Raw genomic sequence first — 19,652 nt, forward strand, 5'->3', positions numbered from 1 at the left:
AATAAATAAAAATAAACACAAATTAAAAATATATATATTGTTTGAATCATATTTAGTTATTTATTTGAGAGAGAAAGATAGAGACAGATAGAAAGAATGGGTGTGCTGCAAACGAACTCCAGATGAATGTACCACCTTGTATATCTGGCTTACTTGGGTCCTGAGGACTCGAACTTGGCTCCAGGAATTCACTATGTAGCTTTAGGATGGCCTTGAACTCATAGCCATCCTCCTACCTCTGCCTCCTGAGTGCTGGCAAGCACTCTAGGGCTAAACTACATCCCCAGTCTGACAACTCAATTTTTTTTTCCAACAACTCATTTCTTTTTGATCCATGTAGAGCTATATTAAACAGCTTAAATAAAAATAAGTACCCCCCATTAAGAAACTCAATGATGCTGGGCATGGTGGCATACACCTTTGATCCCAGCACTTGGGAGGGAGAGGTAGGAGGATCGCTGTGAGTTTGAAGCCACCCTGAGACTACGTAGTGAATCCAGGTCAGCCTGAGCTAGAGTGAGACCCTACTTCAAAAACTCAAAAAAAAAAAAATAATAAAGAAGTTTAATGCTCAATGACTTGAACAATGACAAACTCTGAACACAATGGAATTTTATTAATATGAATAAACAATAATTACATAAAATTTAGCATATATTAAATATTAAGGTACCAAAATCACTTATCATAAATACAATATTTGTGAAATAATGCATACAGCTAATCACATTGCTATTAATGTTTTCAGTAACAAAAGAGGCTGTCACAGGTTTACATACAAATCTGCAATCAAATAATAGAATACTATTTATATAAAGAGGTTGAGCTATAATCACAAGAAAGTAGTGTTTATTTCCTATTAACATAAAATGGGTCTGCTAGTTACATCTTTCTTTTTTAAATTTTTTTGCTTATTTTTATTTATTTATTTATTTGAGAGTGACAGAGAGAGAGAGCGAAATAGAGAGAGAGAGAGAGAGAGAGAGAGAGAAAGAGGCAGAGAGAGAGAGAAAGAGAGAGAATGGGCACACCAGAGCCTCCAGCCACTGCAAACGAACTCCAGATACGTGCGCCACCCTGTGCATCTGGCTTATGTGGGTCCTGGGGAATCGAGCCTCGAATTGGGGTCCTTAGGCTTCACAGGCAAGCGCTTAACTGCTAAGCCATCTCTCCAGCCCCATCTTTCACTGGGTACCTCCTACTTGTTCTAATCTTCAAATGTGAATGATTTATGCTGGAAATACCATCTTGATTATTAACAAAGGACTGGGAGCATACACTGAGGAAGCAGTTGCTGTTCATGCTGTGGAAAGCACCCTGGTAAGAGTGCTAAGCTGCCTGAAACTTGACAGCAACTTGCCACCCACACCATGAGTAGGATAAAGTTGAGGGGCTGTTAAAGACAGATGTCCTATGTGGTTTCACAAGGTATACAGCATTCTTCACAAATATAGACTTCAGTTTCTAAGAAAAGTAGCAATATTAATTTGTTAATACTATTATAGTATAGTGAGTGTGTATAAAGAAAGCGAAATAAGCCGGGCGTGGTGGCTCATGCCTTTAATTCCAGCACTCGGGAGGCAGAGACAGGAGGATCACTGTGAGTTCAAGGCCACCCTGAGACTCCATGGTGAATTCCAGGTCAGCCTGGGCTAGAGTGAGACCCTACCTTGAAAAACAAAAAGAAAAACAAAAAGTAAATGAAATATATTGATGTGTTGTTGAGTTTACCTTCTAGTAAAAACCAAAGGTGGCCAATGATGTCACTATAAAATGTAAAACAGTCTGGGTACCTAGATCTTCTAATGATCCTTTAGGTCAATCTTTTTGTTGTTGTTGTTTATTTGTTTGTTTGTTTTGTTTTGTGTTTTAAGGTAGGGTCTTGCTCTAGCCCAGGCTAACCTGGAATTCACTATGTAGTCTCAGGGTGGCCTCAAACTCACAGCAATTGTCCTATCTCGACCTCCCTAATGCTGAGATTAAAGGTGTGAACCACCATGCCCAGCTAGGTCAATCTTTGATTTAGGAAAAGGCATAGGCTAAATGATCTGACTGGCTAGTAGTGATTATCTGAGCTGCTTTTGTGACTGCTCTAGAGTTAGGTTGCTGGTTTCCTAAGGTTGTAGGTTACTCATTTTGCAAAGGATCCTTTTTTCTGTATGGTAGAATGACTGCTCATATCATTACTTAAACCATGGTGCAATTATAATCACAAAGGCTTTGCAAGTAAACTTTCTACTTTATTTTTTATTTATTTTTGGTTTTCTGTGGTAGGGTCTCACTCTAGCCCAGGCTGACCTGGAATTCACTATGGAGTCTCATGGTGGCCTTGAAGTCATGGCAATCCTCCTACCTCTGCCTCCCCCCCAGTGCTGGGATTAAAGGCGTGTGCCACCGCACCCAGCTGAACTTTCTGGTTTTTTTTGTTTTGTTGTTTTTTGGGTTTTTTTTGTTGTTGTTTTTGTTTTTTGTTTATTTTTTATTATTTTTTTTTCTTTTTCAAGGTAGGGTCTCACTGTAGCCCAGGCTGACCTGGAATTCACTATGGAGTCTCAGGGTGGCTTCAAACTCACGGTGATCCTCCTACCTCTGCCTCCCGAGTGCTGGGATTAAAGGCGTGTGCCACCACGCCCGGCTGGTTTTTTTTTTTTTTTTTTTTTTTTGAGGTAGGGTCTCACTCTGGTCCAGGCTGAAATGGAATTAACTCTTTAGTCTCAGGGTGGCCTTAAACTCACAGCAATCCTCCTACCTCTGCCTCCCAAGTGCTGGGAATAAAGGCATGTGCTACCACGCCTGGTTTGTTTTTGTTTCTCGAGGTAGGGTCTCACTCAGGTCCAGGCTGACCTGGAATTAACTCTGTCATCTCAGGGTGGCCTTGAACTTATGGTGATCCTCCTACCTCTGCCTCCTGAGTGCTGGAATTAAAGGCGTGCGCCACCACGCCTGGCTTCCGGCTGAACTTTCTGCTTTAAATTTTGATATACTTTATTCCTAATGACAAACCTATTAAGAAAAAAAAAATTAGATCACAGAGTTGTGAAAACTGAAGATTTGGTCACAAAATATCTATTAATTAATAAATGAATTTGTCAACTTAGTTTTTTTTTTTTGTTTTGTTTTCAAGGTAGGGTTTCACTCTAGCTCAGGCTGACCTAGAATTCACTATGTAGTCTCAGGGTGGCCACAAACGCATGGTGATCATCCTACTCTGCCTTCTGAGTGCTGGGATTAAAGGCGTGCACCACCACACCCAGCACTTTTTCCTTTTTTTTTGGTTTGTCAGCTTACTTTTAAGAGATGTCAGAATAGTATCATTTAATGGGAAAGAGAGAAATCACCAGTGAAGATAACTCAACAGTGGACACTGCAAGTCTTAAATTTGGCCAGCCAGGCCAAATGAGCCAATGGATGCAATAGTGGTACATCTGTCATGGTGGAAACCAACTGCCCTCTAATTGGACTGGAGGCTCGCTCTATGGGAGGGAATATATCCCTGATACTGTAAACTTAAAACAGAGGTAGTCATGAGCTGTAGGGGTGTAATGTCTGCTACTATCTGGCTAAATGTATATACTATGCTCATCAAACTGCCCAGTAAGCACTTCTCTTAATGTTCATACCCATATATTAATGCTACTTTCACTTTTGGTAGAGAACCTTCTCTTTTCATATGGCAAAGACCTTGGGATGACTCAGAAGGCATCATGGTGCTAGAAAGAAGTGACAGGAGTGCTCAGCACTGCAATATCTCTATCACATCTTCCAAGGCTGAGGGTCTATTGCAGAAGAGGTGGCAGAAAGAATGTCAGAGCCAAAGGAAGGGTAGGACTCCTTACAACGTGCTCCTGCTAGACACAAAATGGCCTGGATATCCATGACCTCACAGTGCCTGACACTACCTACGCAAGATCATCATAATAGGAGGAAAAGATCATGGCATCAAAATAAAAGAGAGACTTACTGAAAGGAGGAGGGGATATAATGGAGAATGGAGTTTCAAAGGAGACAGTGGGGGGAGGGAGGGCATTACCATGGGATATTGTTTATAACCATGGAAGTTGTTAATTAAAAAAAATGGTATCATTTATCTAATGTAGTCAGATGATAAATCAAAATTTTCATGTTCCAAATTTCTAGGGAAGAGGAGAAAATAATAGTCTCACAATAATCAGATGTAACAAAGTAATGTGCATTTCGGTGGATATGGTGGCTCATGCCTTTAATCACAGCACTGGGGACCAAAGGTAGGAGGACTGCTCTGAGTTTGAGGCTAGCCTGGGACTACAGAGTGAGTTCTAAATCAGCCTTGGCTAGACCCTACCTGGATAAACACAAAAGCAGTAATAATAATAATTGTTGTGGAGGCTTGGATAATTCCAGGATTCAAGAAAAAGCTTTCTAGAGGTAGGAGGATCACCGTGAGTTCGAGGTCACCCTGAGACTACAGGTTAGCCTGGGCTAGAGTGAGACCCTACCTCAAAAATAAAAAAAATAAAAAAAATAAAACAAAAAAAAAAGAAAAAGCTTTCTAAAAAAGAAAGTAAAAAAGAAAAAGCTTTCTCTTAGAAAATGAAATTTGAGATCTGGATATGGTAGCTCATGCCTATAATTCTAGCACTTGGGAGGCTAAGGTAGGAGGCTCCCTGTGAGTTCAAGGCCAGCTTGGTCTATAGAGTAAGTTCCAGCTCAGCCTGGGCAAGACTCTGCTTCAAAAACAAAATAAAAATGGGCTGGAGAGATGGCTTAGTGGTTAAGCCTATGAAGTAGTTGCCTGTGAAGCCTAAGGACCCCAGTTCAAGGCAGAATTCCCCAGGCCCCACATTAGCCAGATGCACAAGGGGGCGCACGTGTCTGGAGTTCGTTTGCAGTGGCCGGAGGCTCTGGCGTGCCCATTCTCTCTCTCTCTCTCTCTGTCACTTTCAAAAAACAAACAAACAAACAAAAAAAGAAAGTAAAATAATAAAATAAAAATAAATGAAATTTAGGAGCTAGGTGTCATAACTCACACATAATTTCACCATTCAGGAGACTGAGGTAAGAGGATTACTATGAGTTCAAAGCCAGCCTGAGCTACAAAGTTCTAGGTGAGCCTGTGCTAGAGTGATGCTGCTCAAACAAAACAAAAGGAAAGAAATTATGAAATTTAAAATTAATTTAGCAAAATCCTAAAGCTATTTAATCATTTATATTAACCTTTAAACACTTAAATTTATTTTTCCCTTTCCTCTGAAATCTCAACTAAAATCACCAATGTTTTGACAAGTAAATTTATTGGGCTTTCCACATGGTTATGAGAAAATCAGAGATGGGGGGAAAGTGAATGGCTATTAAGGTGTTACTTTGTACTCTGATATTTGCCTCTACCACTAGGCTACATGCCCATTCTCTCCACCCCCCTCTATCTATCTATACATATATATATATATGTACATATATATGTACACACACACACACGTACATACATATATTTGTGGATTATTAAACTGAGCAGAAGAAAATGAAAACTAAGATAAAAGCAAGAATTTCCCCCCTTTTTCCTGCAAATGATTAATGCTAAAGAAGAAAAGGCATAGTGGCATACAACTTTCATCCCAGCACGTGGGAGGCAGAGGTAGGAGGATTGCTGTGAGTTCAAGGCCACCCTGAGACTACATAGTGAATTCCAAGTTAGCCTGAGCTTGAGCGAGACCCCACATCAGAAAAAAAGAAAAAAATCCTCCCTCTAGTAGAATTATAGTTGGATAATGAAAGAAAAATAAGTTTTGATCCTCCCAGAGTAAAGAAGCTTTTCCTACTGAAGTATAGTAAAATCTCGTTATCCTAGTTTTTATTTTCTTCTCAATTTTCACTATTCCTCAGTCCTATCAAATCTTTCATTGAGCCTTTTTGTCAAAATTTGAGAATTTTCTACAACTTAATACTTCTCCTCTTCTTGTCATTTCTGTATTCCCTAGTGTGCTTCCCTCAGCTACAGTGATGAAAGAAGAAGGCAACCTCTGAGAAGTCCCGTGGGAAGGTGGGTGTCACCTGGGGATACAGCTCAGTGATACAGTGCTTGCTTAGCATGTGCAAGGCCCAGTGTCTGACTGTGGTTGGAGGTGGGCACAAAAAGAAAATGAGTCTGGGTATTATGTCTACTTTCAAAGTAAAAGTAGAGGGTGAAAGAAGAAGGCAGGTCTACTGGGGAAAGAACTAAACTTTCTTGGAATCCACTAACTTGAGTGAAAAAACCCACACACTTTCACGGGCCCCTCTAAACCTCCATGCTTCCAGTTTCTCCATCACACCCCAGGTATTGAGATAGGGAGGATATTAAGAAGGGGAATTAGAGCTGGGCGTGGTGGCACACGCCTTTTAATCCCAGCACTCAGGAGGCAGAGGTAGGAGGATCACTATGAGTTTGAGGCCACCCTGAGACTACATAGTGAATTCCAGGTCAGCCTGACCCAGAGTGAGAACCTACCTTGAAAAACAAAAAAAAAAAAAAAAAAAAAAAAAGAAGGGGAATTAGCCAGGCATGGTGGCACACACCTTTGATCCCAGCACTCAGAAGGCAGAGGTAGGAGGATCACTGTGAGTTTGAGGCCACCCTGAGACTACACAATGAATTCCAGGTCAGCGTGGGCCAGAGTGAGACCCTACCTTGAAAAACAAAACAAAACAACAGCAGCAACAAAGAAAAGAAAAGAAGGGGAAATTGTGGATTGTTGTGGCAGCAGAAGAGTTATTTATTTATTTTTTTAAAATTTTATTATTTTTATTTATTTATTTGAGAGAGGGGAAGAGGCAGAGAGGGAGAGAGAATGAGTATTTCATGCAAGGCCTCCAGCCACTGTAAGCAAACTCCAGATGCATGCTCTAACTTGTGCATCTGGCTTATGTGGGCTCTGGGGAATTGAACCTGGGTCCTTTGGTTTTGCAGGCAAGCGTCTTCACTGCTAAGCCATCTTTCCAGCCCGAGTTATTTTTTTTCCATTAATTTTTTTTTCTTATTTGTAACATTTTACTCCAAATCCCCAGGAAAGTGTAAATGATTTGATTATACTAAGAAAATATCTATACTTTCTTCTATTTATAGACTCTCTATATGACTGTCTTGAAGGGAATATATGCATGTGTGTCTATAATTATATAGCTACACAAATATGAATCCACATATTTCTTTTGTTTTTCTTTGTTACTTCATACAAAATATGAATGAAATTATACTTTGTAGTCATATGCCATGAAGGTGATTTGTATTTTGTGCATTCTAAAACACTGTATGGCAAATTTTTGTACAACATTCTGGGCTGTATCTGCACAACCTCAGTACTGTTCAGTGACGCTGGACCTGCTCTACTATGAAGCAGAACTATCTCTTGCTTCAAGGATCCACACAAACAGGTAGAGCTGGTCCTAGATTCCTAGATGGTTAGCATTGTTGTAGTTTGGTGTTAGATTTAAACCTAGAGAGGCAGAGCTTGTTAAAAAAAAAAAAAAGCAACATATTCTTGGGTTTGCCTGCTATTTTTGTATTAATAATAGTGAGAGCAGTTGCTGCTAAAATCCTATGCAAAGTTGGAATTTTCATTTGTCTAGATAATCAAAAAAAAAAGCCTAGTAGATGACTGCCTTTGAATGGAAAAAAGTAGCATCCATTTCTAGGTGGTAGATCAGTAATATATTCTCTAAAATGTTAAACTTACTATGTATTCAGGAAGAGAGAGTACTCATGGTCAAATACAGCACCTCCTTATGGAAGTTAGCTTGCGCATGTAGAAGATGGAACAAATTCAGAAAGACATTGTCATCTTCGTTATGATCTCCTATATGCCATACACAGGAACAGCAGGGAAAAGAAAAATTAAAAAAAAAAAATAATACGTGGGTTAGAAACAAGTTGTTTCAAGTGTTCCCAATAACATTTAAATAGAAAACTTTTTCTTCATAACCTTTAGACATTAACCACAGAAACCATGCAATGAGAACACTGGATTAGAACTCACACACAAAAAAACTGGGTATGGTGGTGAACACCTTTAATCCCAGCCCTCGGGTGGCAGAGGTAGGAGGATCACACTGTAAACTGGAGGCTACCCTGAGACTTTTTTTTTTTTTTTTTAGGTAGGGTCTTGCTCTGGCCCAGGCTGACCTAGAATTCACTATGTAGTCTCAGGCTGGCCTCGAACTCACGGCAATCCTCCTACCTCTGCCTCCCGAGTGCTGGGATTCAAGGCATCCGCCACCATGCCCAGCCTACCCTGAGACTTCACAGTGGTGCTGGTATATGCTTTAGACTTCTTCTAACTTTATGGCCTTAGGCAATTCAGGTAATTTCTCTGAGCACTATTTTTCTCAACAGTAAAATAGGTCTAATTATCATGCTGGCTACCTAATAAAATTGAGCTAATATTGTTGAAACCCATACAAATATAAGCTATTACTATGGGAATTATGATAGTTGGTAAGTGAGCAAATTAAAAAGAAAATATTTTTCAAGACAGGGTCTCACTCTAGCTCAGGCTGACCTGAACTCATTCTCTAGCCCCAGACTGGCCTCGAAACTCATAGTGATCCTCCTACCTCAATCTTCCAAGTGCTGGGATTAAAGGGTATGTACAACCATACCTGGCTTCCTCCCTCTCTCCCTTCCTTCCTTCCTTTTTTTTTTTTTTTTTTTTTTTTTGGTTTTTCAAGGTAGGGTCTCACTCTGGTCCAGGCTGACCTAGAATTAACTGTCATCTCAGGGTGGCCTTGAACTCATGGCAATCCTCCTACCTCTGCCTCCTGAGTGCTGGGATTAAAGGCTTGCGCCACCACGCCCGGCTCCTTCCTTTTTTTTCGAGGTGGGGTTTCACTCTAGCCCAGGCTGACCTGGAATTCAGTATGTAGTCTCAGGGTGGCCTTGAACTCACAATGATCCTCCCACCTCTGCCTGGGATTAAAGGTATGCACTGCCATGCTGGCCAGAAGGCTCTTACAGAAACCTGTTCCTTGTCTACATTCCTACTTACCATATATAACCGGCTGCAGCATTTCCATTGTAACACAGGTAAATGCATTTGCTACACTCTCCAGGAAGTTATTTCTTTCCACAGCAGTGCTAAAGACTTTACAGACTTTTTGCATCATTTTAACAGTCCAATCCATGCAGTATAGTTCTTTCTCACACACCTGATATAGACAAAGTGTTATAGTAAATCTTTATGTGAAAAAAGCTGTAGGGTTTGAAAATGGTATTAACAATGATGACTTATAACTTAATTTATTACTTATGACACCTCATTGAGTCTATTAATGCTCTTGTATTTAATATTCCTTTACTTTCAAAAGGTACAATTTTAAAAGCCAGGTGTGGTGGTACACACCTTTAATCCCAGCACTCAGGAGGCAGAGGTAGGAATATCACCATGAGTTCAAGGCCACCCTGAGACCATATAGTCAATTCCAGGTCAGCCTGGGCTAGAGCCCCTACTTTGAAAAAACCAAAAAAAACCACATTTTTTTTTTTTAGGGCTGGAGGGATGGTTTAGCAGTTAAGGTGTTTGCCTGCAAAGCCAAAGGACCCAGGTTTGATCCCCCAGGACCCACGTTAGCCAGATGCACAAGGGGGTGCAGGTGTCTGTTTGCAGTGGCTGGACGCCCTGGTGTACCCATTCTTTCTCTCTCCCTCTTTCTCTATCAAATAAATAAATTAAATATTAAAAAAAATTAATGACAATTTTGGATTTCAAAGAGCTTGCTATCTCTTTTGGAGGTGTTTTTGTATCACACATACAGTGACATACAAAGAATATTTAATGATAATTGGATAAAACCAAGCATGGTAGTACATGTCTATAATCCCAGCACTTGGGTGATAGGAAAATCAAGGTCATTATTGTCTGCATAATGTGTTCTAGGCCAACCTGAGCTACATGAGACCCTGTCTTAAAAAAAGTAAATGAAGTTACAAAGAAGACAAATGGGGGTTGGAGAGATGGCTTAGCAGTTAAGCGGTTAAGGTGCTTGCGTGCAAAGCCTACAGACCCAAGTTCCATTTCCCAGGACCCATGTAAGACAGATGCACATGGTGGCACATGCATCTAGAGTCGTTTGCTATGGCTAGAGGCCCTGGTGTGCCCATTGTCTCTCAGTCTCTTTTCTTTCTTTCTTTTTTTTGGGGGGGGGGGTTCAAGGTAGGGCCTCACTCTAGCCCAGGCTGACCTGGAATTCACTATGGAGTCTCAGGGTGGCCTTGAACTCACAGCAATCCTCCTACCTCTGCCTCCCAAGTGCTGAAATTAAAGGCGTGCGCCACCACGCCCAGCTCTCTGTCTTCTCTGTCTTTTTCTTTTTCTCTTTTTTTTTTTGTGTAGAGCTGGTTTTGTTATGGAATGTCCTTATTTCTGTCTATTTGAATGGATAGTTTTGCAGGATAAGATAATCTTGGTTGACAGTTGTTATCTTTCAGAATTTGGCATACATCACTCCAAGACCTTCTGGCTTTTTTTCTTCTTTTTTTTTTTTTAATTTTTTATTTATTTATTTATTTGAGAGCAACAGACACAGAGAGAAAGACAGATAGAGGGAGAGAGAGAGCATGGGTGCGCCAGGGCTTTCAGCCTCTGCAAACGAACTCCAGATGCGTGCACCCCCTTGTGCATCTGGCTAACGTGGGACCTGGGGAACCAAGCCTTGAACCGAGGTCCTTAGGCTTCACAGGCAAGCGCTTAACTGCTAAGCCATCTCTCCAGCCCGACCTTCTGGCTTTTAAAGTTTGTGTTGAGTAATCTGCTATGATCCTTGATGGGCTTGCCTTTGTAGGTGACTTGATTTTTCTAACTGCTTTCAATATTTTTTCTTTGGTTTGTATGTTTGGAAGTTTAAATATAATATGGCGAGGAGAGGTTCTTTCCAGGTTTTGTCTGTTTGGTGTTCTAAAGGAGTCCTGTATCTGCACTGGCACCTCTTTCCCAATTTTGGGGAAGTTTTCTTCTTTGATTTTGTTGAAAATGCCTACTATACCTTTGAAGTGAAGTTCTTCTCCTTTGACTATACCCTGAATTCTTATGTTTGATCTTTTCATAATGTCCCAAATATCTTGAAATTCCCATTGATGCTTTCCTATTAGTTTGTCTTTCTCTTTGTTGGACTGTATTAGATCTGCCACCTAGTCTTCTAGTATAGATATTCTGTCCTCTCATTCATCCACTCTACTGGTGAGATTTTCTACAGAGTTTTTTTATTTCATTAACTGTGTTCTTCATTGCTAGTAATTCCGACTCGTTTTTCTGTATTATTTCTATTTCCCTACTTATGTCTAGTATTGACCTCTGTATTTCATGAAATTGGTGTCCTGTGTCTTCTTTGATTCCTTTAATTTCCTCTTTCATTCCTCTTTGACTTCTTTGAACATATTTAAAATCAATCTTTTGAAATCTTTCTCAGGCATTTCCTCTAACTCACTCTCACTGGAGGTCATTTCTGATGCATTAATACTTTTTGGTGGATTTATATTGTCTTGATTTTTGGTGTTTCTTGTGCTATAATGTACATATTTTTGCATCTTGGATTGATTTAGTACTTGGATTTTCTAGTCTGATGTTATATATCTTCAGGGTAGGAACTTAAGCTGCTAGGTGTGGCTCTCAAGTCTCTCGGAGTATCTAAAGAAGTGACCCTAGGTGTTGGGTTTGCCTGCTATGAGAGTATTCAAGTAGACTGAGTGGAACAAAATATAGGCATATTCTAAAATTTAACTAAACAATGTACACTTTCAATGAAAAACAGCACAGAGTATTTATGCAAGAGAAGATATTATGACAACCAGATCCTCTAACAATATCACTGTCCCTTAGGGTGTGTAGTGCCCCACACCCTTAATCCTGTCAACAAGGAGGTTAATATTTCTCCACTGTTGAGGGTTCCAAGTCAGCTTATGACCCAGTAAGACCCTTCCCTAATGTACAACAGAAGAGGTAGCAAAGACACTATAAATCAAGAAGCAACAAATAACAAGCCCCAAATATAGCTTATTTAAGAATGGAAAATCTGACCATCTACCAGATTTAACCTATAATTTATCCTGATATGGAAGGTGCAATTAGCACTTACGGTTCAGGCCTATATGCCAGGCTTATTTGGTGGGTATTGACCTGGTGTAATCCCAGTTACCTTTTGGAATGATTTTGGTCTCAGTTATGCTGCAGTCCGGGTTGAGTCCCTCTTTGGTGCACTGTGGGTTCAAGTAGGCTGGCTGGGTCATTGGACCACTGCTCTGGTCGCTGGTGCTGGGTGCTGTGAACTCCCTTCCCCTGGTCTCTGTGCTTGCTGGTGCTTGCACTGGCGGTGGGGGAGGGAGGCTGTGGATGGTGGGTCTAGTTCTCCAGCTGGTCCACGAGATCCTCTACCTTGTGATCTGCTCCTCCGTTGTTCACTGCTGTTCTCCCTTCACACTTGTTGAGTTTGAGAGAAGCTCTGGTGTGAGTGGAAAATCCCTTCACCTGGCTTTTCCTGTGGCTCAAACTAAGCCTTGCAGCTATGGCCCCATGGAGCTGGTGCCACCACTACTGGAGCCGCTTCTGCTTCCCTGTGTGGACTCTGGATGCTCTGGATCTCCCCTACTTCTCTGCTGCCATTGGTAATTTCTTATACACCTCACTTTTTAGTAGAAGAGTGTATTTGCTTTTTTTTTTGTTTGTTTGTTTTGTTTTGTTTTTGGCTTTTTCTTCCCTGGGCTGTTTTGGCATGGTTCCTATACTGCCATCTTTTTATTTATTTATTTATTTATTTATTTATTTATTTATTTATTTATTTATTTATTTATTTATTTATTTGAGAGCGACAGACACAGAGAGAAAGACAGATAGAGGGAGAGAGAGAGAATGGGCGCGCAGGGCTTCCAGCCTCTGCAAACGAACTCCAGACGCGTGCGCCCCCTTGTGCATCTGGCTAACGTGGGACCTGGGGAATCAAGCCTCGAACCGGGGTCCTTAGGCTTCACAGGCAAGCGCTTAACCGCTAAGCCATCTCTCCAGCCCCCTATACTGCCATCTTAACAGAAAGTCCAATCCCTTTTTTTTCTTTTTTGTTGAGGTAGAGTCTTGCTCTAGCCCCAGCTGACCTGAAACTCACTGTGTCGTCTCACAGCAGCCTTGAACTCACAGCAATACTTCTACCTCTGCCTCCCAAGTGCTGGGGTTAAAGGCATGGGCCACCATGCCCAGCCTATCTCTCTATTTTTATTTATTTATTTGAGAGTGATAAAGAGACAAGGGTTTTTGGTTATTTTGTTGTTTGTTTGTTTTGGGGAGGTAGGGTTCCACTCTAGCCTAGGCTGATCTGGAATTCACTCTGTAGTCTCAGGGTGGCCTTGAACTCAGGGCAATCCTCCTACCTCTGCCTCCTGAGTGCTGGGATTAAAGGCGTGTACCACCATACCCAGCTAAATACTTCTTAAAAAAACAAAGACAAATATAGGGCAATTTAGAGACTACTAATGATCAAAGTTGAAATGTTAATCAGAGCTGGTTGTAGTGGCTCACACTGGTAGGATATTGCTGAGGAGGCTGAGGCAGGAGTTTCAGGAGTTCGAGACCAGCCTGGGTTACAAAAAAAAATGTGGGGCTAGAGAGATGGCTTTGTGGCTAAGCACTTGCCTGTGAAGCCTACGGACCCTGGTTTTAGGCTCAATTCCCCAGAGCCTACGTAAGCCAGATGCACAAGGGGGCACATGCATTTGGAGTTCATCTGCAGTGGCTGGAGGCCCTGGTGCGCCCATTCTCTCTGTATTTGCCTCTTTCTCTCTGTGTCTGTTACTCTCAACAAAAAGGGGGGGGGGCTGGAGAGATGGCTTAGCAGTTAAGCGCTTGTCTATGAAGACTAAGAACCCCGGTTCAAGGCTCGATTCCCCAGGACCCACATAAGCCAGATATACAAGATGGCACATGCATCTGGAGTTCATTTGCAGTGGCTGGAGGCCTTGGCACACCCATTCTCTCTCTCTCTCTCTGCCTCTTTCTCTCTCTGTCTGTCTGTCGCTCTAAAATAAGTAAATAAAAATAAACAAAAAATTAAAATGAATAAAACAGAGTTAATATTTCAAAAGAAAAGGTTTAGATTATAAAAAAGAAACTGTGGGGCTGGAGAGATGGCTTAGCGGTTAAGTGCTTGCCTGTGAAGCCTAAGGACCCCGGTTCGAGGCTCGATTCTCCAGGACCCATGTTAACCAGATGCACAAGGGTGTGCACACGTCTGGAGTTCGTTTTCAGTGGCTGGAAGCCCTAGCGTGCCCATTCTCTCTCTCTTTCTCTGGCAAATAAATAAATTAATTAAAAAAAACAACTTGCTAGGACTGGGTATGATGGCGCATGCCTTTAATCCCAGCATTTGGGAGGCAGTGGTAGGAGGATCCCTTGAGTTTAAGGCCACACCAAGATTACATAGTGAATTCAGTCAGCCTGGGCTAGAGTGAAACCCTACCTTGAAAAACAAAACAAAACAAAACAAAACAAAAACTTGTTAGAGAAAATTTTATTTTTTACTTACCAAAGCCAAAAAGACTATGAGCCTTGCCAGTTCGATGGCCCGTCCATTCACAGCCTTACTAGCCATGAAAGTGAAACAGATGTTGTTCCCACTTTGGATTAGAAGGCGTGCGTTATTCTCTAAAAGCCACTCCCGGGGAACCACTTTGATTAGAGGAAAAACAGTTACATGATGAGAAATTATACAATAGCTATTGCAAACATTTCTAAATGAATTCAATATTACATGGCTTTGTTGGGAATATAATTCTGAGAGAAGCATTCACAGAAAAAAAAAAATGCATCATCTTTTTTTTTTTTTTTTTTTTTTTTTTCCCGAGACAGAGTTTCACTCTAATCCAGGCTGGCCTCAAATTCATAGCAATCCTCCTACCTCTGCCTCCCAAGTATATATGTGCCACCATGCCCAGCTATTTCAGCACTTCAGTTACAGCATTCAACTAGAGACAAAGATTATTTTCATGTTATGGTAGCTTTTACAACTGCACTAATAATACAGTTAAAGCAATTCTCTATACATATATGGCAGGCAAAGTGATGCTAGGAAAAAACCCTTGCAAACTTGAGACTCTAAATTGTTTTACCTCTCTCTTTTAAATTTATTTTATTTATTTGAGAGACAGAGGGAGCAAAATAATCAGGGGGAGAGATAGAGAATGGGTATGCCAGGGCCTCCAGCCACTGCAAACAAACTCCAGATGCTTGTGTATCTGGCTTATGTGGGTCCTGGGGAATTGAACCTGGGTCCTTTGACTTTGCAGGCAAACGCCTTAACCTCTAGCCATCTCTCCAGCCCTGTTTTACCTCTCTTGTGATAGCAGGAGAGGGCTTTCTTTCTCTATGACCTAGAATGGTACTTGTGAGCACTTCCAAAATGGAAATGAGCTAATTAAACTATGGAGTTCTTGAGTAAAATTAATAAATACATACTTATAAATTTGGGAATAGAAAGAAAGTTCATATGCATTCTCTTTAAACAAAATGCCAAACTTAAACTGTTTTGAAGCAGTTAATAAAATAATAAAATTAAAAATAAGTAGGGGGCTGGAGAGATGGCTTAGTGGTTAAGGCACTTGCCTGCAAAGCCTAAGGACCCAGAATCAATTCCCCAGGACCCACGTGAGGCAGATGCACAAAGTGGCACGTCCATCTAGAGCTCATTTGCAACAGCTGGAGGCCCTAGCATGCCCATTTTCTCTCCCTTCCTCTCTCAAACAAACAAATAAAAACAAAATATTAAAAAAAATAAGATAGGTGTGGTGGCTTGGACCTTTAATCCCAGCACTTGGGAGATTGTAGTAGGAATTCAAAGCCAGCACAGGTAAGAATGAGACTCAGCCTCAAAAGTAAAATAAGCCGGGCATGGTGGTGGTGTATACCTTTAATCCTAGCACTAGGGAGGCAGAGGTAGGAGAATTGCCATGAGTTCAAGGTCATCCTGAGGCTATATAGTGAATTCCAGGCCAACTTGGGCTAGAGTGAGACCCTATCTTGAAAAACAAACAAACCAACAAAAAAGTAGAATAAGATAAAATAATATAATAAAATAGAGCAATTAGTGATTTCTAATGGCACTCCACTTATTGCCTGTTGAACTGTCCTTACAATTTTTACAATTTTTTTAGAGGTGGCCTCAGACTCACAAAGATCCTCCTATCTCTGTCTCCCAAGTGCTGGGATTAAAGCATGTGCCACCATGTCTGGCTATAATTTTTTTCTTCAAGGTAGACTCTCTCTCTAGCCCAGGCTGACTTGGAATTCACTGTGTAGTTTCAGGATGGCCTTGAACTCATGGTGATCCACCTACCTCTGTCTCCCAAGTGCTGGGACTAAAGGCATGTACCACCATGCCCAGATTTTTATTATTATTATTATTATTTTTAATTTTTAATTTTTATTTTAGCCAAGCACAAAAGACTGGCCTTTTTTTTTTTTGGTTTATTTTTATTTATTTATTTGAGAGTCACAGACCCACAGAAAGAGACAGAGAGAGAGAGAGAGAGAGAGGGAGAGAGAACGGGCATGCCAGGGCTCCAGCCATTGCAAACAAACTCCAGACATGTGCACCCCCTTGTGCATCTGGCTAACGTGGGTCCTGGGGAATTGAGCCTCGAACCGGGGTCCTTAGGCTTCACAGGCAAGCACTTAACTGCTAAGCCATCTCTCTAGCCCAAGACTGGCCTTTTATTATTTTATTTTATTTTTTGTTTTTCAAGGTAGGGTCTCACTCTAGCTCAGGCTGACCTGGAATTCACTATGTAGTCTTAAGGTGGCCTCAAACTCGTGATGATCCTCCTACCTCTACCTCCTGAGTGCTGGGATTAAAATCACCTTGGCCTTTTATTTTTATGTGAGATGGTGAGAGTGACAGAGAGAAAGAGAAAGAAAGAGAGAGAGAATTGGCACACCAGGGCCTCCAACCACTACAATCAAACTCCAAACACGTGTGCCCCCTTGTGTGCATGTGCAACCGTGTGCACTACTGTCACTATGCTCTGGCTTAGGTGGGACCTGGAGAGTTGAACATGAGTCTTTAGTCTTCTCAGGCAAGCGCCTTAACTGCTAAGCCATCTCTCCAGCTCTATAAATGCATTTTTAAAATTTTTACTTAAGCCAGGTGTGATGGCACATGCCTTTAATCCCAGCATTTAAAAGGCAGAGGTAGGAGGATCGCTGTAAATTTGAGGCCACCTTGAGACTACACAGTGAATTCCAGGTCAGCCTGAGCTAGACTGAAACCCTACCTCAAACCTCCCCCCCAAATTTTTTCTAAGGCCAGGTCTGGGGGCACATGCCTTTAATCCCAGCACTCAGGAGTCAGGGATAGAAGGTCTGCTGTGAATAAGAGGCCACCCTGAGTCTACATAGTGAATTCCAGGTCAGCCTGGGCTAGAGTGAGACCCTACCTCAAAAAGCCAAAAAAAAATTTACAAAGTAAAATAAAATTTTATTTATTTGAGAGAGATAGTGAGAGAGAGAGAGAGAGAGACAGAAATGGGTACACCAGGGTCTCTAGCCATTGTAAACAAACTCCAGACTCATGTGCCACCTTGTGCATCTATTTACATGGGTACTGGGGAAGTGAACTCAGGTCCTGAGGATTTGTAGACAAGCACCTCAACTATTGAACCATCTTTCTAGCCCTTGTAAATGTATTTTAAAAATACATTTCTAGTTGGGCATGGTGGCACATGCCTTTAATCCCAGCACTTGGGAGGCAGAGGTAGGAGGATCACCATGAGTACAAGGCTGCCCTGAGATTACACAGTGAATTCTAGGTTAGCCTGGGATAGAGCGAAACCCTACCTTGAAAAGCAAAAATAAATAAATAAATTTCTATATACTATATAGGTAAGTACACATTTTTACCTGATAGTTCATCAACAAGACTGATAACATCATCTGCTGTCCACTCTTTGGTACCTGTGTCATACAGTAATTTAATGGCATCAGCCAAACCTTTCATACTGGATTCATCTGTAGGTGCGTCTATCATTTCCCGCCAAATGACCTGTCCTGAATTGAAACAAAAACTATGCTATGATAGAATAATTGCTTTGTAATAAAAATTTCAAGGATGGTTTAAAACAGAAAGTGGAAGCCAGACATGGTGGTACATGTCTTTAATCTCAGCACTTGGGAGGCAGAGGTAGAAGGATTGCCAAGAGTTCGTCCAGGTCAGCCTGGGCTAGAGTGAGACCCTACCTTGGAAAAACAAAAGAGAAAGAAAAAGACAAAAACAAGGGAAGTGGATTTAAAAAAAATTTTTATTTTAATGTTTTTGGTGTTTTGAGGTAGGTCTTGCTCTAGCCCAGGCTGACCTGCAATTCACTATGTAGTCTCAGGGTGGCCTCAAACTCACAGCAATCCTCCTAACCTCTGCCTCCGCAGTGCTGGGGTTAAAGGGATGGGCCACTACACGCAGCTTTTTTCTTTTCTTTCCTTATTTTCTTTCTTTCTTCCTTCCTTCCTTTCTTCCCCCCACCCTCTTTCTTTCTTTCTTTCTTTCTTTTTGAGAGAAAGAGACAGAGAGAGAAAGAGAATGGGCCACCAGGGCCTTTCAGCTGCTTTGTAAAGGAACTCCAGACTGTGTGCTCCCTTGTGGCGCATGTGCAACACTGCATTCTTGTGTCACTTTGCGTCTGGCTTACATGGGACCTGGAGATTCAAACATGCCTTTTTAGGCTTCACATGCAAGCGCCTTAACTGCTAAGCTATCTCTTCATCCTGGAAAGTAGATTTTTATAACAAATCCTATTATTAATATAAGTTGAGTTTACAATAAATATCAATTCTGATAGCATTATAAATTTGAGTTTCTCATTAATGGACGAAACACAGCAACAATAGTGTTGTAGTTACTTTTATGTTGCTAGGACAAAGCACTGGACCAAAAGCAGCTGATGGAAAGTTTTTTAATTTGGCTTATATTCAGGAGGGGAAGCTCCATGACAGCAGGGAATGCATGGCATGAGCAGAGGCTGGACATCACTTCTGCCATAGCAGGTAGAAAACAGCAGCAGGAGAGTGAGTCAAACTAACAAGCTAGGACTAATAAACCTCAAGGTCCACCCCCAGCAACACACCTCCTCCAGCAAGGCTCTACCCCCCAAACTGTCATTACCTGGGAAACAAGCATTCAGAACATATAAATTTTTATTTTATTTTAAAAATTAATTTATTTTTATTGACAACATAATTATAGACGATAACCCATGGTAATCCCCTGCTCCCAGAAAATATAAAAGTTTATGGAGGACATCTGGTTCAAACCCCCACAAATAGCTAAACAAAGTAACAACAGTAGTTTTACCATGAAGAACTATATATATATATATATATATATATATATATATATATATATATTATATATATTATATATATATTGTTTGTTTGTTTGTTTTTTTGAGGTAGGGTGTCACTCTGGTCCAGGCTGACCTGGAATTAACTATGTAGATTCAGGGAGGCCTTGAACTCATGGTGATCCTCCTACCTCTGCTTCCCGAGTGCTGGGATTAAAGGCATGCACCACCATGCCCAGCAACAGTACTTTTTTTGATTGGTTTTTTGAGGTAGGGTCTCACTTTATCCCAGGCTGACCTGGTATTCACTATGTAGTCTCAGGGTGTCCTTGAACTCATG

At 41.1% G+C, this 19,652-nt stretch overlaps 1 protein-coding gene across 1 annotated transcript in view; it reads right to left on the minus strand.

The window, feature by feature from the left end:
- Positions 1–7,695: 7,695 nt before the first annotated feature.
- Fbxo47 (F-box protein 47) overlaps positions 7,696–19,652 on the minus strand; it is a 40,455-nt gene continuing 28,498 nt past the window's right edge. Inside the window, exons 7-10 of the mRNA XM_045157880.1 lie at positions 17,880–18,026; positions 14,512–14,654; positions 8,997–9,156; positions 7,696–7,808 (exon numbers count right to left, since the gene is read on the minus strand). Coding sequence (XP_045013815.1) covers positions 7,696–7,808; positions 8,997–9,156; positions 14,512–14,654; positions 17,880–18,026 — 563 coding nt within the window. The remainder of the gene's footprint in view (positions 7,809–8,996; positions 9,157–14,511; positions 14,655–17,879; positions 18,027–19,652) is intronic.

The sequence above is a fragment of the Jaculus jaculus genome, chromosome 9 (assembly GCF_020740685.1).
Source record: "Jaculus jaculus isolate mJacJac1 chromosome 9, mJacJac1.mat.Y.cur, whole genome shotgun sequence".
In the NCBI taxonomy this organism is placed as follows: Eukaryota; Metazoa; Chordata; class Mammalia; order Rodentia; family Dipodidae; genus Jaculus; species Jaculus jaculus.